Source organism: Salvelinus fontinalis, chromosome 22 (assembly GCF_029448725.1).
Source record: "Salvelinus fontinalis isolate EN_2023a chromosome 22, ASM2944872v1, whole genome shotgun sequence".
Taxonomy (NCBI): Eukaryota; Metazoa; Chordata; class Actinopteri; order Salmoniformes; family Salmonidae; genus Salvelinus; species Salvelinus fontinalis.
In genome coordinates, this window is record NC_074686.1 from 13,478,476 (window position 1) to 13,502,627 (window position 24,152).

The 24,152-nt window shown below is 42.7% G+C and overlaps 2 protein-coding genes across 6 annotated transcripts in view; both read right to left on the reverse strand.

The window, feature by feature from the left end:
* The window catches only part of ahdc1 (AT hook, DNA binding motif, containing 1), a 38,080-nt gene extending 20,580 nt beyond the window's left edge, over positions 1-17,500 (reverse strand). For all 3 annotated transcript variants that reach the window (XM_055876509.1, XM_055876511.1, XM_055876510.1), the window contains exon 1: positions 16,923-17,500. The gene's annotated coding sequence lies outside the window, so the exon portion shown is untranslated. The remainder of the gene's footprint in view (positions 1-16,922) is intronic.
* Positions 17,501-20,855: 3,355 nt separating this feature from the next.
* Positions 20,856-24,152, reverse strand: part of yrk (Yes-related kinase) — a 30,661-nt gene continuing 27,364 nt past the window's right edge. For all 3 annotated transcript variants that reach the window (XM_055876512.1, XM_055876514.1, XM_055876513.1), the window contains exons 9-13: positions 23,100-23,279; positions 22,930-23,006; positions 22,470-22,623; positions 22,250-22,381; positions 20,856-22,097 (exon numbers count right to left, since the gene is read on the reverse strand). In XM_055876512.1, coding sequence (XP_055732487.1) covers positions 21,889-22,097; positions 22,250-22,381; positions 22,470-22,623; positions 22,930-23,006; positions 23,100-23,279 — 752 coding nt within the window. In that variant the 3' untranslated portion in view covers positions 20,856-21,888. The remainder of the gene's footprint in view (positions 22,098-22,249; positions 22,382-22,469; positions 22,624-22,929; positions 23,007-23,099; positions 23,280-24,152) is intronic.

Genomic DNA, 24,152 nt, shown 5'->3' on the forward strand with positions numbered 1-24,152 from the left:
TGTTCAATGAACCATAAACAATTAATGAACATGCACCTGTGGAGCGGTCGTTAAAACACGAACAGCTTACAGACCGTAGGCAATTGCCAGGATGGCAACAACAACTGCCCGAGTTACACCAGGAACGCACAATCCCTCCATCAGGGCTCAGACTGTCCGCAATAGGCTGAGAGAGGCTGGACTGAGGGCTTGTAGGCCTGTTGTAAGGCAGAAATCACCGGGAACAACGTCGCCTATGGGCACAAACCCACCGTCACTGGACAAGACAGGACTGGAAAAAAGTGCAAAATGAGCGTTACACCGAGGCCTGTACTCTGGAGCGGGATTGATTTGGAGGTGGAGGGTCCGTCATGGTCTGGGGCGGTGTGTCACAGCATCATCGGACTGAGCTTGATGTCATTACAAGCAATCTCAACGCTGTGCGTTACAGGGAAGACATCCTCCTCCCTCATGTGGTACCCTTCCTGCAGACTCATCCTGACATGACGCTCCAGCATGACAATGCCCCCAGCCATACTGCTCATTCTGAGCGTGATTTCCTGCAAGACAGGAATGTCAGTGTTCTGCCATGGCCAGCGGAGATCTCAATCCCATTGAGCACGTCTGGGACCTGTTGGATCAGAGGGTGAGGGATAGGGCCATTCTCCCCAGAAATGTCCGGGAACTTGCAGATTCCTTGGTGGAAGAGTAAGGTAACATCTCACAGCAAGAACTGGAACATCTGGTGCAGTCCTTGAGGAGGAGATGCACTGCAGTACTTAATGCAGCTGGTGACCACACCAGATACTGACTGTTACTTTAGATTTTGACCCCCCCCCCCATTGTTCAGGGACACATTATTCCATTTCTGTTAGTCTGTGGAACTTGTTCAGTTTATGTCTCAGTTGTTGAATCTTGTTATGTTCTTATAAATATTTACACATGTTAAGTTTGCTGAAAATAAACGCAGTTGACAGTGAGAGGACGTTTCTTTTTTTGCTAAATTTATGTTAACGTGGGCTATTTTCAGCACTTTTCTGGGATGCTTGCTTGTTTTCATTGCTTTACTGGGAAGCTTAGCAGAAGTAGATATTCTCATGTTATTTATGTTAGTGCAGGGTGAGCTGCACACAGTGGACTTCCTACTAGGACACACCACCTCAGTGCTAACAGCATAAATCTGGTTCATAGACACATGATTGCTGCATATAATAGCAGTTAGAGGGACATAAATTAGGTTCCTTACATTGTGTCTACCAACACCCTGGTATAATGTACATTTGCTGAAGCATTATGATGACTTAGGGACACAATAGTAGGGATTAACTGAGCTGGGCTTGATAAGTCATTGTCTCAACGCAGCCTTACAGATCTATCTCCCAAAGACTGAAGTAAGATACATATCTGTTTTCGAGTGCACTTGAAATATGCAGCATGCAATACGAATTGTCTTGATCGTATGAAGAGGTAAAGCCATTGATAATTTAGCCAATTTATTAAAAGCTAGCCAATGTTAGTTTGACTAGCCTAGCCAGCTACTGTACATGTCACTTTGTGTTTATCTAACCCTATGTAAGTGAATTACATTATTTTTTTATCATGTTTGTCATGTCTCATTTCAAGTAACTGTCACATCTGCCCCCCCCCCCAGCACGCACTCCTACCATCCATTACGCACCCCTGCCTCCCCTCGTCGCGCGCATCAGCGACATTGGACTCTCCTGGACTCACCTGGACTCACTCATCACCTGTTATTACCTCCCTTATATTTGTTAGTTCCCCAGCTCTGTTCCCCGCTTCTGCGTTAATTGTTTGTATTACTAGTTTGCTGACGCTGTTCCTGTCTCGTTCCATGTCCGTTGTTTATTAAATGTTAGACTCCCCGTACCTGCATCGTCTCTCCAGCGTCATCCCATGTGACAGTAACTAGCTGCAGGCTTAAAGAAACATTCAATCATATACTTTGCATAGAAACCCAAATAAAAGCGTGTCATGTATGCGAGGTTTAAAAATGACAGCTGCATATTAGCCAATACATATGGCATAGCCTACACATATAGCATAGCCTACACATATAGCATAGCCTACACATATAGCATAGCCTACACATATAGCATAGCCTACACATATAGCATACCTTGCAATACAATCTTCTCTAAAAAACAGTTGTACAATGTGCTCTGCAATAAGATAAGCAGAGTTTGATTTCTCAACCAGATGAGTTCTCAAACAGCAGCTCCCCAATACCATGGTGGGCAAGCATGATGTTGGATGCAGTGGAATATAAGGTATGGAGAATGATAAAGAGACTGTAGGATTAAATAAAAAGCATTTTGGAAAGGAATGTTTGAGTTTCAAATACTACATGTTCAATGAATGTGAGAATATGTAGGTGGTCTAAATTATGAACTTTCCTACTAACATTCTAAAAGTTGACGATGCCAAAATCTTGCCAATCAATTCATTATTCTACTAACTATGACTGTGTGAGACATATTTTCCATAATTTACGTTTCATGCATATACATACGAACAAAGAACACCATCACAAATATTGTTTCACCACTAATTGAGTACGGGGACAAATAGCAAAGGTGCCTCAGGCAGTATTTGAAGTATCTAAATATAGTGTAACCTACCATTCAATGTATATCAAGCACCGTGGAGGGCACATTCTTACACTGTTGCAGCCCAGAAATTAGAGCTTACCATCTATGCCAAAAGCAAGGGCCTCTGATGGTGACTGTAGAACTGTCATCAACACGTGCTTCAGTATTCCCCCTTATCTCTATAAGCATTTGTGTGCCCAGGCCTCATAGGCGTATTGAAAGGATCCCTCCCTGGTAACCAATGTAGCTGACCGATGTAGAGTGAGACAAATGCCTGAGCAGAATGCAATCTAAAGCTTGTGTGGTCCAGAGATGAGAACTCTACCATCTATAGCAAAAGCTTGGACTCCTGGCGAGGACAATAGAATTCTCCCCACTGCATGTTAGAATTAGATGTCGCCGATTAATTAGGGCCGATTTCAAGTTTTCATAACAATCGGAAATCGGTATTTTTGGACGCCGATTTTGCCGATTTTTTTTTTACACCTTTATTTAACTAGTCAAGTCAGTTAACCTGTTGAGGATGGGGGCGCTGTTGTCACTATTTATGCTAATCGTGTAATTTTTGAAACGGCTTCCCACAAAATTCTTGATCGTACAATATGCATATTATTATTATTATTGGATAGAAAACAGTCTATAGTTTCTATAGGAGTTGAAATTTTGTCTCTAAGTGGAACAGAACCCATTCTACAGCAATTTCCCTGACATGGAGTCAGATTTCAGAAATGTTGGCCCCTGATCTGGAGTCAGTTAAAAGGGCACTGTTATTGCTATGAGTATACGGACACTGCTTATGTCTTCCCCTGGATGCCTTTACGTGATAACGATTTGAATGGGGTCGATTGCGCGTTCACAGGCACTATAAATTAAAAAACCCTGTAGCTAGCAAGTCTTTTCTTGCTGCGTAATGCGCCTGGAGGACATCGACCCGCACTTGTTCCAAGCATTGGTGGAGGGAGTAATATTACTCTGGTCATGTTTCTACTCGTTATGGGAGTTAAAAACATCATAAGGTAGTTAATTTAAAGCGTTTTATAGCAATTTATATCCGTTTAGTGCGATTTTGGGACATTTATTTCTGAAACGCTGTGAATTGCTGGGCACGCTTCCAGTTCATCCCGAACGCAGTTGGCATTTCCACATGGCAAGAGGACAGCTTTCCACCAAAAGACGATTAGACCCAAGAAAGGATCCTTTGCCCAAGATACTGATGGAAGAACAGCTCAAAGTAGGACATTTTTATTATGATAAATCGTGTTTCTGTCGAAAAATGTTAGTGGCTTAGGACGCCATGTTTTTTGACGTAGCTTCGCTTGGCGCAAACTGTATTGAAAAGTAAGGATAATTTAAAAAATGTAATTCCGCGATTGTATTAAGAATTAAATTGTCTATCAATCCCTGTCCACCCTATATTTTTTAGTCACGTTTATGAGTATTTATGTATAAGAGTAGATCACTGTCTAATATGGCGCACGGACATTTTCTCACCAGCTGGGCTACATTTCACATTGTCTAACCATGATTTTGGTGGCTAAATATAAACATTTTCGATCAAACTCTATATGGATTGTGTAATATGATGTTACAGGAGTGTCATCTGAAGAATTCTGAGAAGGTTAGTGAAAAAATTAATATATTTTGGCGATGTTGACGTTATCGCTCACTTTGGCTAGAATCAATGCTGGGCTGCTATGTGCTATGTGCTATGCTAATATAACGATTTATTGTGTTTTCGCTGTAAGACACTTAGAAAATCTGAAATATTGTCTGTATTCACAGGATCTGTGTCTTTCGATTAGTGTATGCTGTGTATTTTTACGAAATTTTTGATGATTAGTAAGTAGGTAAACACGTTGCTCTATGTAGTTATTCTAGTCCATTTGTGACGGTGGGTGCAATTGTAACCTATGCCATCTACCTGAAATATGCACTTTTTTCTAACAAAACCTATCCCATACCATAAATATGTTATCAGACTGTCATCTGATGAGTTTTTTTCTTGGTTAGGGGCTATAAATATCTTAGTTTAGCCGAATTGGTGATAGCTACTGGTGTTGGTGGACAAATAAAAGATGGTGGATTATGCTAATGTGTTTTTAGGTAATAGATGTACATCTTTACATATTGTGTCTCCCCTGTAAAACATTTTAAAAATCGGACATGTTGGCTGGATTCACAAGATCTGTGTCTTTCATTAGCTGTATTGGACTTTAATGTGTGAAAGTTAAATATTTTAAAAAAATATTTTTTTTGAATTTCGCGGCACTGGTTTTTCAGTGGGGGTGGGGGGGGAGTGCCGCTAGCGGCACCCTCATCCTAGACAGGTTAAGAACACATTCTTATTTTCAATGACGGCCTAGGAACGGTGGGTTAACTGCCTTGTTCAGGGGCAGAACGACAGATTTTTACCTTGTCAGCTCAGGGATTCAATCTTGCAACCTTACGGTTAACTAGTCCAACGCTCTAACCACCTGCCTCACGAGGAGCCTGCCTGTTACGCGAATGCACTGTTACGCGAATGCAGTAAGAAGCCAAGGTAAGTTGCTAGCTAGCATTAAACTTATCTTATAAAAAACAATCAATCAATCATAATCACTAGTTATAACTACACATGGTTGATGATATTACTAGTTTATCTAGCGTGTCCTGCGTTGCATATAATCGATGCAGTGCGCATTCGCGAAAAAGGACTGTCGTTGCTAAAACGTGTACCTAACCATAAACATCAATGCCTTTCTTAAACTCAATACACAGAAGTATATATTTTTAAACCTGCATATTTAGCTAAAAGAAATCCAGGTTAGCAGGCAATATTAACCAGGTGAAATTGTGTCACTTCTCTTGCGTTCATTGCACGCAGAGTCAGGGTATATGCAGCAGTTTGGGCCGCCTTGCTCATTGCGAACTAATTTGCCAGAATTTTACGTAATTATGACATAATATTGAAGGATGTGCAATGTAACAGGAATATTTAGACTTATGGATGCCACACGGAACGGTTCCGTATTTCACTGAAAGAATACATTTTTGGTTTTTGAGATTATAGTTTCCGGATTCGACCATATTAATGACCTAAAGCTCGTATTTCTGTGTGTTATTATGTTATAATTAAGTCTATGATTTGATAGAGCAGTCTGACTGAGCGATGGTAGGCACCAGCAGGCTCGTAAGCATTTATTCAAACAGCACTTTCGTGCGTTTTGCCAGCAGCTCTTCGCAATGCTTCAAGCATTGCGCTGTTTATGACTTCAAGCCTATCAACTCCCGAGATTAGGCTGGTGTAACCGATGTGAAATGGCTAGCTAGTTAGCTAATAGCTAATAGCGTTTCAAACGTCACTCGCTCTGAGACTTGGAGTAGTTGTTCCCCTTGCTCTGCATGGGTAACGCTGCTTCGAGGGTGGCTGTTGTCGATGTGTTCCTGGTTCGAGCCCAGGTAGCGGCGAGGAGAGGGGTGGAAGCTATACTGTAACACTGGCAATACTAAAGTGCCTATAAGAACATCCGATAGTCAAAGGTATATGAAATACAAATCATATAGAGAGAAATAGTCCTATAATTCCTATAATAACTACAACCTAAAACTTCTTACCTGAGAATATTGAAGACTCATGTTAAAAGGAACCACCAGCTTTCATATGTTCTCATGTTCTGAGCAAGGAACTTAAAGTTAGCTTTCTTACATGGCACATATTGCACTTTTACTTTCTTCTCCAACACTTTGTTTTTGTATTATTTAAACCAAATTGAACATGTTTCATTATTTATTTGAGGCTAAATTTATTTTATTGATGTATTATATTAAGTTAAAATAAGTGTTCATTCAGTATTGTTGTAATTGTCATTATTACAAATAAAAAAAAATAATAATACAAAAAAAATCGGTATCGACTTTTTTGGTCATCCAATAATCGGCATCAGTATCGGCGTTGAAAAATCATAATCGGTCGACCTCTAGTTACAATAGTCAAATAATCTGCTTGTAAACTGTTACATTTATTTTACATTGAATTTGGTCTTTGAGATGCTCAAAAAAGCAAGTATTTCTGTACTTGGTGTTCTTCAACTCTACAATGGTGACGGCAGGGCTAGTTCAAACTGCAGTAGGATGGTTCTCCTCACAGATGTGTTAATCAGCTCATGCTTGGTGAATAGCACTTGGTTGATCTCTGGGAGCAGGATACCGGAGAGCTGAATAGATCATATAAGACAAAAATGAGAGATGAGAAGTTAATAAAATAAATCATCACAAAAAAGGAATGTAGTTTGTGAGATGGAAAATAAACACCCTGACAGTCTGAGGCAGAGTGCTCTGCATTCATCCTACTTCAACTATTGACAGGGATAAAGTGGCGTTTGTTATTTGTCAGTATGAATGAAATTACTGGGTCCCACCTTGATGACTGTATTAGATTTACACTACTTGTCCTATAGATTTTTGTAGTCTTAAATGATTACTTGGAACTAACTAAAACGCTCCTTGTCTCGGAATGACATGCTAGCTATTGATAAAGCTATCTGCTCCTGCTAGCTAGCAACAAATCTACTTGTTGTAACTAGCTAACTAACTAGAAAGCTAGCTACATTACTAAGGTTGCTGTGTTCTAAGTTGGGAGTCATTTTACAGTTTGCACTGATGGTATCACGTTTCTATGACTAAATAGTTTGATTACCATTTTTAAAAAATACTTTACCCGATAGCAGTTTGTCAGACGGATTGATTCCGATAACGTGATTGGCAGACGACGTGATCAGCAGAGATAGTACCATGGATAGTACACGAGTTTTGATTGGTTTACAGTTTAATACTTGGTTGTGTTTGCCTGTCAAGGTTAGCAAACATAAAAGTATCTTTAAAAAATGTGCAAGAATTAATTAACATTGCCAACAAATAGAAATGTGTTCAGAATAAACAAACATACACAATATGTAAAAACCAGCTCCTCCCTCAACAGAGATCGATCATCTCGAAAACTAAAGCAGATAGCTTGCTACGGCCCACCCCGTATCACTGATAGTCACTCAATTAGCCCATGTCAGCAAACTTTTTTAGATCGGGAAGTTAGTCTAGCCAACTATCTAAACTTGTTGTAATCAGCAAAAGGCTAGGGCCAGCTCTGACTGCATGTGTGGGTATGGATGTGGGTACGCAGCTACTGTGGCCCCTCATGATGAGTTCCGATTTTATGTGGCCCCCACCCCCATCAAAGTTGCCCATCCCTGCTCTACATCAATATCTGTTTCTACGTCACATTTAACTGCACTAACACTTCAGACACACTCAATGATCCAGACACTGTGTGTGTGTGTGTATGTGTGTGTGTGTGTGTGTGTGTGTGTGTGTGTGTGTGTGTGTGTGTGTGTGTGTGTGTGTGTGTGTGTGTGTGTGTGTGTGTGTGTGTGTGTGTGTGTGTGTGTGTGTGTGTGTGTGTGTGGAAAAGCACTCACTCAGCTCTAACGGGTGTGCAGTTGTTGCTAAGAGACAGGCAGCAGCCGAAACTGAGGGAGAGATGAATTGAAATTGAGAGAAATAGAGAGGCAGAGAGAGGGGGGTACATAGGGAAAGTAAAGGGGCAGGGAGAGAGTGGTGTAAGGAGTTAAGAGAGAGAGAAAAAGAGTGAGGTTTATATAAAGATGGGCAAGCAAGCTGAAGAGAGAGAGAGAACGAGTGAACTAGACAGAGAAGGAGAGAGGGGGTGGAGAAAGAGATACAGAGAGTCGGGGTGAGTGAGTTCGAGATAAAGAAAGCGATGGTGGAAGGAACGAGCAGAAAAGAGGGAGAAGGGGAGAGAGGGATAGAGAGAGGGTGCCGAAAATTGGAGAGGGGAGAAAGAGAGGTAAGTGGGTCAGGGGGTACACAGAAACTCACCTGTCTACCGCCCCCTAACCTTTCAACAACCTTAACGCAACCTTTAAACGATCCATAAATAACCTAAACACAACCCTCCCACAACCTATACACAACTAATCACAACCTCCAGACAGCACAAACACAACCACAATATGACCTTTGCATACAACAACCCCATATCCTCCAGAAAACCCCAAACCCTCTCACAAAACCCAATCTAATATGGTAAACTCTAAGCAATATGGTACCAATTCACTTTGCCGTTTGATAGGTTACATAGAATTTTTCTCCAATCCTTATAGATCTACAGATCTAGGAGGCTTGGGGGGGTTGTCACTAGTTACCACAGCTAAATCAAATCAAATTTTTACATCGGCAGATGTCACAAAGTGCTTATACAGAAACCCAGCATAAAACCCCAAACAGCAAGCAATGCAGGTGTAGAAGCACGGTGGCTAGGAAAAACTACCTAGAAAGGCAGGAACCTAGGAAGAAACCTACAGAGGAACCAGGCTCTGAGGGGGGGCCTGTCCTCTCCTGGCTATGCCCGGTGGAGATTATAAGACTACATGGCCATTAAGGCCAGATCGTTCTTCAAGATATTCAAACATTCATAGATGACCAGCAGCTACAATTTATCTTATTAAAATCAGATTTTAAACCTGACCTCAACCCTAAAATTAACCTCACTGCTAAATGTATGCCTATCCCTAACCTTAAATTAAGAACAAAAAGCACATTTTTGTTTTTATGAATTTGTACAATATAGACCATTTTGTGGTAACTAGTAGAAACCAGGCATGGGGTTCGCTTACATAAAGTGTCACCCTTCATTCACAACCTCTAATTAAACCCTCAATACCTACACAACCTTAACCCAACTCCCACACAACCTAGAGAACCCTCAGACAACCATCACACAATGTCTGCTTTATATATTATGTGAAGCCTCATGGGACAATTGCATTCACAATATAGTACACCAATACAGTTTACTATGACTATAACTGAGGAACAGGTAGAAGAAGTATTCTACTCCCCCTCTCTTCCCTTACCCTCTACCCCCCACACATACCCAGTCCACTCCTCGTATTCACTAAATGCTCTCTCTCTCTCTCTACCTACCCTCACTCTTCCACTTCTCTCCCTCTGCTATATTTCTCCCCTCCTTCCCTTTGCTGTCTTCCTCTCTCTCTTCTTCCCTCTCTCCCTCCACTACCTCCTGTCTCCCCTCTCCCTCTCTCTCTCCCCTTGTTTCTCTCTCTCTCTCTCTCATCCCCAGCCGCAGAAAATTCCAAATGATCTTCATCATCAGTCTGTGTTCAACACTACCTCCAGCCAAGAGCACATACTGTACACGCACACACAGACACACACATACATACACATATGCACACACACACACACTCACAGACACACACATACACATATGCACATACACACTCACAGACACACACAGCACATTGCATACACAAAAGAGGTTAATGCACAGACAAACTGAAGCAAACACCAGACTACACTGGCTCAGCTTTTCTCTCTCTATGTCTCTCTCTCTTCTAATCCCCTCTCTCTTTCTAATGTTGTTTCTACAGGAACCTACATGCTGTAGCTAGTTATTTTAAGACAAGAACCGTACGAGCCCTTTCCCCTGCTCCCCCCACCACCACTCCCTCTGCTACAACCTCTCTCACACACTCCCCCACCTATCCTCTCTCCCCCTCCTCCCTCCACATCCATCCTCCGCTCTCCCCTTTGCCTGCCCCCCTCTCTTCTTCCCCCCACCTCTTCTCCCTCCCTCCCTCCTCTTTCTCTCTCTCTCTCCTCCAGGCAGTTTCCTGGCTCTGTTGATGGCCGCCCCTCAGTCGGTCATGTGACGAATAGCGGCAGCTGGGAGCAGCCAGGAGTGCACACGCACACACACATGCACACACACATACACTGCACACACACAGTCAGACCTTGAGGCCAGTGTTTTGGAGAGGGGGCTCTGTACTGCGGCCTGACTTCCTGACTCCTCCCTCTGTTCCACAGTTGCCGTGGGTTACTGCTGCAGCTCCGGTTGCCAAGGAGAAGGCTGCTGGCTGTTTGAACAACAATGGCCGTGAACATTCCAACTGTAGGTACTGTCTCTCACACACACACACTCACCAGAGAACACACACACTTAAGAACGCACATAGCTACACACACACAAACACACATATTCATGTGACACGTAGAAACATGCGCACACGCAAACACACACTAATGTACAGTATCTCCATCCAAATCCTGATCCCACATATTCAAACACACACTAATGTACAGTATCTCCATCCAAATCCTGATCCCACATATTCAAACACACACTAATGTACAGTATCTCCATCCAAATCCTGATCCCACATATTCAAACACACACTAATGTACAGTATCTCCATCCAAATCCTGATCCCACATATTCAAACACACACTAATGTACAGTATCTCCATCCAAATCCTGATCCCACATATTCAAACACACACTAATGTACAGTATCTCCATCCAAATCCTGATCCCACATATTCAAACACACACTAATGTACAGTATCTCCATCCAAATCCTGATCCCACATATTCAAACACACACTAATGTACAGTATCTCCATCCAAATCCTGATCCCACATATTCAAACACACACTAATGTACAGTATCTCCATCCAAATCCTGATCCCACATATTCAAACACACACTAATGTACAGTATCTCCATCCAAATCCTGATCCCACATATTCAAACACACACTAATGTACAGTATCTCCATCCAAATCCTGATCCCACATATTCAAACACACACTAATGTACAGTATCTCCATCCAAATCCTGATCCCACATATTCAAACACACACTAATGTACAGTATCTCCATCCAAATCCTGATCCCACATATTCAAACACACACTAATGTACAGTATCTCCATCCAAATCCTGATCCCACATATTCAAACACACACTAATGTACAGTATCTCCATCCAAATCCTGATCCCACATATTCAAACACACACTAATGTACAGTATCTCCATCCAAATCCTGATCCCACATATTCAAACACACACTAATGTACAGTATCTCCATCCAAATCCTGATCCCACATATTCAAACACACACTAATGTACAGTATCTCCATCCAAATCCTGATCCCACATATTCAAACACACACTAATGTACAGTATCTCCATCCAAATCCTGATCCCACATATTCAAACACACACTAATGTACAGTATCTCCATCCAAATCCTGATCCCACATATTCAAACACACACTAATGTACAGTATCTCCATCCAAATCCTGATCCCACATATTCAAACACACACTAATGTACAGTATCTCCATCCAAATCCTGATCCCACATATTCAAACACACACTAATGTACAGTATCTCCATCCAAATCCTGATCCCACATATTCAAACACACACTAATGTACAGTATCTCCATCCAAATCCTGATCCCACATATTCAAACACACACTAATGTACAGTATCTCCATCCAAATCCTGATCCCACATATTCAAACACACACTAATGTACAGTATCTCCATCCAAATCCTGATCCCACATATTCAAACACACACTAATGTACAGTATCTCCATCCAAATCCTGATCCCACATATTCAAACACACACTAATGTACAGTATCTCCATCCAAATCCTGATCCCACATATTCAAACACACACTAATGTACAGTATCTCCATCCAAATCCTGATCCCACATATTCAAACACACACTAATGTACAGTATCTCCATCCAAATCCTGATCCCACATATTCAAACACACACTAATGTACAGTATCTCCATCCAAATCCTGATCCCACATATTCAAACACACACTAATGTACAGTATCTCCATCCAAATCCTGATCCCACATATTCAAACACACACTAATGTACAGTATCTCCATCCAAATCCTGATCCCACATATTCAAACACACACTAATGTACAGTATCTCCATCCAAATCCTGATCCCACATATTCAAACACACACTAATGTACAGTATCTCCATCCAAATCCTGATCCCACATATTCAAACACACACTAATGTACAGTATCTCCATCCAAATCCTGATCCCACATATTCAAACACACACTAATGTACAGTATCTCCATCCAAATCCTGATCCCACATATTCAAACACACACTAATGTACAGTATCTCCATCCAAATCCTGATCCCACATATTCAAACACACACTAATGTACAGTATCTCCATCCAAATCCTGATCCCACATATTCAAACACACACTAATGTACAGTATCTCCATCCAAATCCTGATCCCACATATTCAAACACACACTAATGTACAGTATCTCCATCCAAATCCTGATCCCACATATTCAAACACACACTAATGTACAGTATCTCCATCCAAATCCTGATCCCACATATTCAAACACACACTAATGTACAGTATCTCCATCCAAATCCTGATCCCACATATTCAAACACACACTAATGTACAGTATCTCCATCCAAATCCTGATCCCACATATTCAAACACACACTAATGTACAGTATCTCCATCCAAATCCTGATCCCACATATTCAAACTTAAATAACCCCTCCAACCAAACTCACACACTCTCTCCCTCAGATGATTGTTGAAAGGATAAGAGTACCCCTTCTCTCTGTCAGTCTATCAGACGCTTTCTCAATCCATCTCTGTGGTCTCTTCTCTCTCTCCACCCATCCTCCTCCGTGTCTGCCCCCCTCTTTCTTTCCAGGAGCCTGAGTGTGCAGTGCATTCATCCATCTTCCCCCTCCCCATCTTCCTTATCTCTCTCTCACCTTCTCTCTCTCTCTCCTTCTCCTCTCTTGCCCTCACTCTCCTTCTTCTTTCTCTCGTTTTCCTTCTCCTCTATCTCTCTCATTTTCCTCTGTCTCTCTCTTTCTCTCTCTGAGGAAGTGTGTAATCCCAAGGGACAAAAAGCTCCCTACCTTCCAGCTGAGAAGGGGGGAGGAAGAGGGAAAGAGAGGGACATAGAGAGGACTGGGTTGGAAGAGAGAGAGAAACACAGTGGGAAGAGAGGGGGGAAGGGAGAGAGAGGGAAAACTATCATCATTAGGATTCCTAGAGCAGAACCTTTAGCTCTGTTGTGTTAATGATGCGACAATGTTACAGGAATGTCAAATGAATGTATTTTAAACATTTTAAAATCTGTCACCTTTCTGATCATCTGCTTCATCTTTTTGTGAACACACATCTACACATAAATGTCATCTTTTTCCTGAGTTCCAGTGTGTGTAATCAATACACAAATGAGACTCTGTGTGTATGCATGTGTGTGTGTGTCAAAAGAGAGAGAAAGATATAGAGAGAGCAGAGGTCTGTGTGAAGGTGTGTGTATGAGAGAGAGTGAAGGTGTGTGTGTGAAGGTGTGTGTATGAGAGAGAGTGAAGGTGTGTGTGTGAAGGTATGGGTGAAAGTGTTTCTCGTCTTTAATAATTGAACTGATTCTGTCCAGCTTGTTAGTGAGGTAGACACACACTTTCTATCCCTCTTTTTCTCTGCCGGCTCTCTTCTCTGTCTCTCCCTCTTTCCCTCTCTCCCCCCCTCTCACTCAGACACACACACAAAGACACATACATGCCCCCCCCCCCCCCCCCCCCCATCTCCAATCAGAGGTTAGGGGTCATATAGCATCAAACCAGCTGTGTGAGGGGTGGGGGTTAGAGGGAGAGAGCCAGGAGTGGCCCGAGAAATGTAATTAGTAGAGAGAAAGCGAGAGCTATGTGAATGCATTGTGTGGGAGTTGATATTATATAGACTAAACACAGACAGACAGACAGACAGACAGACAGACAGACAGACAGAAAATAAATAAATAAATAAAGCAGAAAGAGCCCCTGAGAACCCCACAAATATAAGAGAAGGATGTTAATAGTCCGATTGGCGAGTTATGAAAGTATACTGCAACATAAATGTGCCCTAGGACTTCTCAGTGGTCTGGAGCTTAGCCAGAACGTAGTGTACACAACCTGCCTCAGGGGGAAATAATGCAAACTACACTACAACTAGCTAGACTAGAGAACCACAGAACTACAACTAGCTAGACTAGAACCAGAACCACAACTAGCTAGACTAGAGAACCACAGAACTACAACTAGCTAGACTAGAACCAGAACCACAACTAGCTAGACTAGAGAACCACAGAACTACAACTAGCTAGACTAGAACCAGAACCACAACTAGCTAGACTAGAGAACCACAGAACTACAACTAGCTAGACTAGAACCAGAACCACAACTAGCTGGACTACAACCGCAACTAGCTGGACTAGAACCACAACCACAACTAGCTGGACTAGAACCAAAACCACAACTAGCTGGACTAGAACCACAACCACAACTAGCTGGACTAGAACCAGTCCAGAACCACAACTAGCTAGACAAGAACCAGAACCACAACTAGCTAGACTAGAATCAGAATCACAACTAGCTGGACTAGAACCAAAACCACAACTACAAATAGCTGGACTAGAACCAGAACCAAAACTAGCTGGACTAGAACCACAACTAGCTGGAGTAGACCCAGAACTAGAACTACACCTATCTGGACTAGAACCAGAACCAAAACTAGCTGGACTAGAACCACAACCACAACTAGCTGGACTAGAACCACAACTAGCTGGACTAGAACCAGAATCACAACTAGCTGGACTAGAACCAGAATCACAACTAGCTGGACTAGAACCACAACTAGCTGGACTAGAACCAGAACCAAAACTATCTGGACTAGAACCAGAACTAGAACTACACCTATCTGGACTAGAACCAGAACCAGAACTAGCAGGACTAGAACCAGAACCAGAACTAGCTGGACTAGAACCAGAACCAAAACTGGCTGGACTAGAACCACAACCACAAATAGCTGGACTAGAACCACAACTAGCTGGACTAGAACCAAGATCACAACTAGCTGGACTAGAACCAGAATAACAACTAGCTGGACTAGAACCACAACTAGCTGGACAAGAACCAGAACCAAAACCATCTGGACTAGAACCAGAACTAGAACTACACTTATCTGGACTAGAACCAGAACTAGCAGGACTAGAACCAGAACCAGAACTAGCAGGACTAGAACCAGAACCAGAACTAGCTGGACTAGAACCAGAACCAAAACTGTCTGGACTAGAACCAGAACCAGAACTCTGAGTGGGAGGGTCATGACCTTCAGTTAGAAAGTGTGTTTGTGTGTGTCAGTGTGCATGCTGTCAGTTCCATCCCCATAGCTACTTCTGAAACTAGGAAGTCTGGCAGGGCCTGCTGATAGGCTGAGAAATGAGACAGATGATTGGTTGAGCTGTGGCTGTCATATCAGCAGAGTGTATCTGCAGCACCACACACATGCTCTCTCTCTCTCTATCATACACTCATACACGCACTCTAGCCAAACAAATACATGAAGCAGTCCAAGACCAACATTCAAAGTCAAATGTTCAATATAGATATGTAAGAATGTGTGTGTTGACTACTGACCTGGCTAATAGGGTTAAGGACAGAAATAACATCAGCTGAGATACAAGGCTGTTTCTATGACTACCACCACCACACACAGGTACACAATAGGCCTATGGTGTTATATGTTGTGCAATGACACACACAGACTTCTCTCTCTTTAATATCTCTTGCTCAGCATCTGTCAGCATCCCACAGACACGTGCACATGGAAAGGATGTGCATGTCAAAAAGGGCCATGAATAAAATGACACTGTCACAACACAGACACTGGCCCTAGGCGCTCTTTCTCCATCTAGCCCCCCCCCCCCCCCCCCCCCCCCTCCTCCCCCCATCGGGTAATAATCATGCACCACCATGAGCTCTGTGTCTCGAGGCTGATGTGGGCGTCACTCATTCAACGCACCGGGCGGTTCGTGCCTATACGGGATGAGCGCGTCAGGACAGCTCAATTTGTTACCGGGGGATTATAGCCCCGGCTTTACAGGGGAACGGGATGACGTCTCTCGCGCTTTAATTACAGTAAACATCTGTCGGAGCGCGCCCTGAGCTCGCGCCACAGCAGCGCCACAGCACGTACCGAATGTTAAATGTAGGTGGAGACCGACGGTGAATCTAGCCTACCTGAGAGAGTCTCAGTGACGGATCCGGTCCTGTGTGAAGGTGTGTTTGTATGGTAGACATCTTCGCTTTCACAACGAACCAGCATATACACACAATCAGCCCTGTATGGAGATGCTTCCTTAACAATAGCCTTAGCCTTAACTCGTGTGTGTGTGTCACCATCACTAATGAGAGAGGAGCCCACCTCAGCCATAACGGCAGACTGACCCAGTGCACGAATTCCCTTTATAACGGCACCGACGAGGTTAATACAAATTCCTTCAATAAAAAAAATGCAGCGGTGCCGCGCGCATCTGGCAGCGCCGCTAGAACTGTCCGGTATGCAAATATGAGTTGTGTACACAGATAGACACTGCATGCGCACTCACCGAGAGAGGCTCGTTGCTGCAGCAGGGCTTCTCTTCTCTCGTCGTGCGGATCACTGAGTTCTCGGTAATATCACAGCTGCCACTGCTGGCGCACAGCATTTTCCGTTCATTCCTACCGTTAACGTCGTTGTCTGTCTCCTCTCCGTGCTTCGCGCGCATCTGTGTGTATGCGTGCAGGGCTCCACCACAGAAAACCGTTTCTCTAAAAACAAGCTGGTCTACATCAACAGCAGAACCCTGGAAACGGATAAATAAAATATAAAGAAGAGAAGGGGAAATTGACGGAGGGGGGGGGGCGTATATCCCCTTCTGCACGCAAGAACGCGAACACTCCTCAAACCCCGCGGTAACGATCCCGTGGCAGACAGGGGTGGGACAGACGTTCCTAGGAGAAAAGGAAGGAAATAACTAAATCTTTCTTCCGATTTTATCTCTCCGCGATATCCCCCTTTCTCTCTCTGTCGCTCTCTCACACACAGTGCAATCTCGCCTCTCTCGTTTCTCGCCAGATGTGCCTGTCTGTCAGTCCCATCCAGGGACCCGTAGCTGTCCTCGGTTCTACGGATAAAAAGTCTGGGAAGTGTAGTTCTTTTTTTGTTATCAGAAACTGTTGTCTGGGTTACGCAATGCAGACGTGGGCGAGAGGAGTCAGAGAAAGATGGAGAGAAGGAGTCGGACACTGACCTGAGTCAGTTCTATAATTAAGCATTAAGTCGAGGGGTTATATTGGCCATTATAAACTGTGTGGTTCCAGCCCTGAATGCTGATTGGCTGACAGTCGTGGTATATTTTTTATTTTATTTAACCAGGAAGGGCTCATTGAGATTTAAAATATATTTTTCAAGGGCGTCCTGGCCAAGATAGGCAGCACCAAGTCATTACCAAAATTACAGACAAACAACATGAAAAACTACAAGTAATCTAGTAAAAGAAAACATAGAATTCACAAGAGCATAACAAAATCAAAAACAGCAAATTAAAAACATTGACAGGTCAGGGAATCAGCCTCAAAATCCTTCATCAGTGATTTAAAAACACCAATCGGGACAAGTTCTTCCAGTTTAAAATTATTTTGTAAGGAGTTCCAAGACGATGGCGCAGAGTACATAAAAGCCCTTTTACCAAATTCAGTTCGGACATTTGGAACAGTTAGCAGGATAAAGTCCAGCAAACGAAGAGAGTACCCACCACATTTCTAAACAATAAAAATGCCCAAATAAAAAGGTAGTAAACCCAAAATGGCTTTGTAAATAAAAGTATACCAGTGACTGAGCCTCTGAGTGACTAGAGAAGGCCAGCCAACCCTGGTATACAAAGTGCAGTGATGCGTAAGGGTTTTGCAGTTTAAAATAAATCTCAAAGTGCCATGGTAAAGGGTGTCAATTGATCTCAAACACTGAGCGGAAGCATTCAGATATAAAATATCCCCATAGTCTAGTAAAGGCATAAATGTAGCTGATACTAGCCTCCTTCTGGCTTTAAAAGAAAAACAGGCCTTATCCCTAAAATAAAATCCCAATTTCAGCCTCAATTTTTTTGTCAATTATTAAATATGCAATTTAAAAGATAGGCCGTCATCAATTAAAATTCCAAGATATTTATATGAGGTTACAACCTCAATCTCCTTGCCCTGACAGGTAGTAATAGGTGAAAGGTTCAGAGGTCTATTTCTTGCTTTAGAAAACACCATTAGTTTAGTTTTGTCAGTATTGAGGATAAGCTTCAATTGACACAAGGTATGTTGAACAGTATAAAAAGCAGTTTGCAAGTTCTGGAAAACTTTTGTAAGAGACGAGGCACAACAGTAAATAACAGTATCATCAGAATAAAAATGAAGTTGTGCATTTTGGACATTTTTGTCTAAATCATTGATATAAATCGTGAATAAGAGAGGACCAAGTACAGAGCCTTGGGGCACACCATTAAAGACAGACAATTTAACAGACATAAGCCGTTCAAATTGAGTGCACTGAGTTCTATCAGACAGATAGTTAACAAACCATGCAACTGCATGCTCCGAAAGACTGACACTTGACAATCTCTGCCTTAGTATAGCATGATCAACTGTATCAAAAGCCTTAGAGAGATCAATAAAAAGTGAGACACAGTGCTGTTTTTTGTCAAGGGCTTCAGTAATATCATTTAAAACCTTCATGGCTGCTGTAATTGTGCTATGCTTCTTCCTGAAGCCCGATTGGTACATTGATAAAATAGAGTTAGTAAATATAAACTATTTTAGCTGTTCACTCACAAGGGTTTCAAGTATTTTCACCAGGGGTGACAGCCTATAATTATTTAAAAGAGTTGGATCTCCCCCTTTTAAAAGTGGTAGGAGAAATGCTGATTTCCAGATCTTTGGAATTTCATTACATTCCAGGGTTAGATTGAACAGATATGTAAATGGTTCAGCTATGAAATCAGCTGCCAGATTTAAAAAGCAGGGATCCAAAAGATCAGGACCTGCAGGCTTTCTCTGGTCTAAGGATTTCAGGGCTTTATGTACCACCTGCACTGAGAATGGCAAAAAGCTAAAAGTTTGACCAGCTCTCACTGGTTCATCCACACAGGGCTGTACAGAGACAGAGGACACTGGTTCATACACACAGGGTTGTACAGAGACAGAGGACACTGAATCAAACAGCCTACCAGATGATACAAAGTGCTCATTGAAACAATTCAGCATTTCAGTTTTGTCAAATACAGCAACAAGTCCTTCAAAACACATGACGGTAATTCATTAACATTACTGTTACCAGACATAGACTTAATAGTCTTCCAAAACTTTCTAGGGTCATTCGGGTTATCAGTGGTAACAGACATAAAATATTCCGACTTGGCCTTCCTGAGAAGAAAAGAACACTTGTTTCGTAACTGCCTAAAAATAAGCCAGTCAGCATCCGAGGATGATTTCCTTGCTTTAGCCCAGGCTAGATTACGGTCGTGAATAATACAAGACAGCTCAGAAGAAAACCATGGATTATCCCACCATTTAACCCTGAACCTGTGGAATGGGGCATGTTTGTTTACTATTTGGAGAAAACCATCATGAAAGAATTTCCAGTTTCCACATCAGAAATAAGCTCAATCTGCTCCAGTCAAAATAAAACAAATCATGAAGGAAAGCCTGCTCAATAAAACTCTTGAAGTTTGTCTTAGTAACCTTAGTATTTCTAACAGCAACAACAGCACAATGGTCACTTGAATCATTACAAAAAACACCAACAGCAGAATATTTATGTGGAACATTTGTCAATATCTAATCAATCAGGGTAGATTTATCTGGGCATTTAAGATTTGGGCGAGTGGGTGAGTTAATCAACTGGGTAAGATTCATAGATTTACAAAACATTTTTAAATCATCAGACACCGGCTTTAACCAACACCAGTTGAGATCACCAATCAAGATCATTTCACTGTAAAGAAGTTTAGTCATAAGGTGCATCAAAGAAGAAAATGCATCACAGAGAGCAGAGGGGGGTCTATAACAGCCACTCACAGTTATAGAGAGGCCCTTTGAAACCTCAATATTCAAAGCAAGAAATTCCAACTGTTTACAAATAGTTTCAGACTTTGCCACACATACAGGGAATTTAGATTTTACATATATAGCCACACCCCCACCTTAACTTGATCAGTGCAATACACATTGTAACCATTTATACAAATATCCTTATCAAGAACAGACTTGCTGAGCCAGGTTTCAGGAAACACAATTGCATCAGCATCCGTTGATTTGGCCCAAATCCTAACCCCATCAATTTTAGACAACAGGCTGCGTACATTTAAATTAAAAATACCAAAACCAGATCTTGATTTAAAATCAGAGGGGATTTGGAGACATTGCATATCAGGGCCAGGGTTAGGTTGCACATTACCTGATATCAACAAAATAATAAAAGTATAAAAGTACAACAAAAGTATATCAGACGTATACCATGGGTATGACAAAACATTTATTTTTTCTGCTCTAATTATGTTATAATGAACAGTGCTGGGTGCTCACACAGATAAAACAGCAGACAGACTTACCACAGGAGGGAACCAATTTGAAGTAGACTGACCAAACTAGACAGTCAAAATGTGTGTGTTCATGTGTCTGTGAGTAAAGAAATATGTGTTTGAAGGCTAGACCTAGAAACTAAGAAAGCAAGACACACGTGTATTGTGGAAAATAACTTTACCACAGGCACAGAAACATCTGAAACAACAGAAAAGTTAAAATCATCATAAAAACCCACACTCCTGCTCACGGTCCCAACTCCGACCTCTGTGCATTCATTTGACCCTTTGCCTGGCCCTCCCATTGGCAGAAGGCTGTATACAGAACATACGTGGATTCAGAGAGGTGAAATAGTCAGAACATAGCACATAGAAATTGTACGAATAGAGCTGGTACAAACAACTATTCTACCTGATAAAAATATACTGTATAGAACATATATGATTATCTATCTGAACATTCTGAAACGTTGCACCCTGTTGAACAAACCCCATGTGTTAGCTAAGATACAAACAGTAGATATACAAGCATTAAATAAAAAAAATTAAAAACAGGGTTGTCAATATCAGGTTTAAGAAAGGTTACAGAAAAAATCCACTTTGACGTCATGAAAGATGCTTAGAGAGTAAAAAGCATTGGAGTGAAGTCATCACCATCATCATCTTACACAAGTAAAGATTTTAGGCACAAACTGGTCCCCTACAGCCCCACAAACCTTGACCCCTAACCCCATCTAACCCTAACCTTAAACCCCCCCCAGTAAAGCTATTAAGGCATAGTACACTGACAACAGTCCCATTTCCTCTGCTGGTCTGGGCAGCCGAGCACAGATAGGAGGAGAGGAAGAATTCTGGCTCGTGTTTGATTGCTCTGCCCTGACAGACAGCAACATATAGTAGATAAGGCTTACAGTATGTATAGGTTGTGTGTGTGTGTGTACACTTGTGTCTGTGTGCATGTGCGTGGTCACAGGTTCTCTCCAGGCTGGTACTGGGGTTCAGTAGCAGTGAAGTAGTCTTCCAGGAAGCCCTGCAGGTATTCAAAGGTGTGTCTCTCGTCCGCCTCTCTCCGCCAACACTGCACCATCAGCTCATGGAGGGAGGCAGGACAACCCACCGCACAGGGCATCCTGTAGCCTCTCTCCACCTGCTCCAGGACCTCGCGGTTATTCATACCTAGAGAGAGGGAGGGAGGTAGAGAGAAAGACAAAGACAGATGTTTTTTAGTGTAACACACAGCATCTTATATCCATCATATAGACAGATGGAAAGACAGAGGGCTGGAAAAAAGAAGGGCGACAGAGTAGGAGACATCTATAGCCACGTACCTGGGTAAGGCACGCGTCCTTTTGTGATGAGTTCAGTGAGCAGGATACCAAAGCTCCACACATCAGACTTGATGGTGAAGCGCCCATATAGAGCTGCTTCAGGAGCTGTCCACTTGATGGGGAACTTGGCTCCTGTAAAATCATTCAATCAAATGTATTTATGAAGCCCTTTTCACATCAAGAGTTGTCACAAAGTCCTAACACAGTAACTCTCTTCTACCTTGTCTGGCTGTGTACTCATTGTCCTCTATGAGTCTGGCCAGACCAAAGTCAGCGATCTTGCACACCAGATTTTCCCCGACCAGAATGTTTGCCGCTCGCAGATCACGATGGATGTAGTTCATACGCTCTATATACGCCATGCCTGCCGCTATCTACACACACACGCACACGCACACGCACACGCACACGCACACGCACACGCACACACACACACACACCACACACACACACACACACACACACACACACACACACACACACACACACACACACACACACACCACACACACACACACACACAGGAGGAAGGGTTAGAGGTGCAAGCCATCCAATCCCACACGTGACTCCCACATCGACCTCCACAGCCACATGAAGTGGCACCAGCACCAGAAGCTCTGAACCATGGCCCAACCACGAGAGGAGCATCGATGGACTGCCAAGATGGTGTGTGTTCTGACCTGTGCAGCCATATCCACCAGTTGAGGCAACTTCAGATTCCCTCCTTCCCCATCCTTCAGGAAGTCCAGTAAGCTACCTGAAATACACAGTTTAATTCATTTCAGTAATAATTATGAAAACATGTGGTGTGTGTGGCTCTGCTTGCATATGTGTGTGCTCCGTACAGCACCTTGGCTCATGAACTCTGTGATGATGTAGATGGGTTCTTCAGAGACCACAGCGTACAGCTGCACCAGCTTGTCATGTCTCAGTCTCTTCATGATCTGAGCCTCTTCTAGGAAGGCCTCTGGAGACATGGTGCCTGGCTTCAATGTCTTCACTGCTACCTTGGTGGTGCCGTTCCACATACCTGACACACACACACACACACACACACACACACACACACAGATAGGTATACAGTACACACACACAAAGGCAGAAACACACACACATGCATACAATTATAAACTGGGTAGTTCGAGCCCTGAATGCTGATTGCCTGACATCTGTGGTATATCAGACCGTATACCACAAGTATGACAAAACATTTATTTTTACTGCTTTAATTGTGTTGGTAACCAGTTTATAATAGCAATAAGGCACCTCTGGGGTTTGTGATATATGGCCAATATACCACGGCTAATGGTTGTATCCAGGCACTCCGTGTTGCGTCGTATATAAGAACAGCCCTTAGCCGTGGTATATTGGCCATATACCACACCTCCTCGGGCCTTATTGCTTAATTATACTCACACACACACACACACACACAGGAGTTATAAAGAGGGCATGCACGGAGGTGGCGGGGTGGGATAAGGAAGGGGAGGAGAGAGGGAGAGTCCCACCATGGGGCTTCAGCAGCACATGAAGCTGGACCAGGAATAGGGTTGGCTACCTCCTGGTCCGGACACACAGAGAGACTATTACACTGACACAGAACAGCACTGGAATGGAAACTGGGAACACAGCTGGCCGTGGGAAAAGAGAGCACTACACACCACCACATTAGCACCGGATTGGGAATAATCCCAGACACACTGAGAAGCACTTCTGGGACACAGTTGTGAAGAGTGCAATAGTCCAGGGTTTCCCAACTGGCCCCCAAGTATGTTTTTTTGTTGTATAATTTTCATTGTCAGACATAAGACTGTAGAAACACCAGGAAATCAGCTCAAAGGGATTTTAACTTAAAATATATTTTCTTAAGTACTCTCATGCATAATAGAGTCACGTGATCATA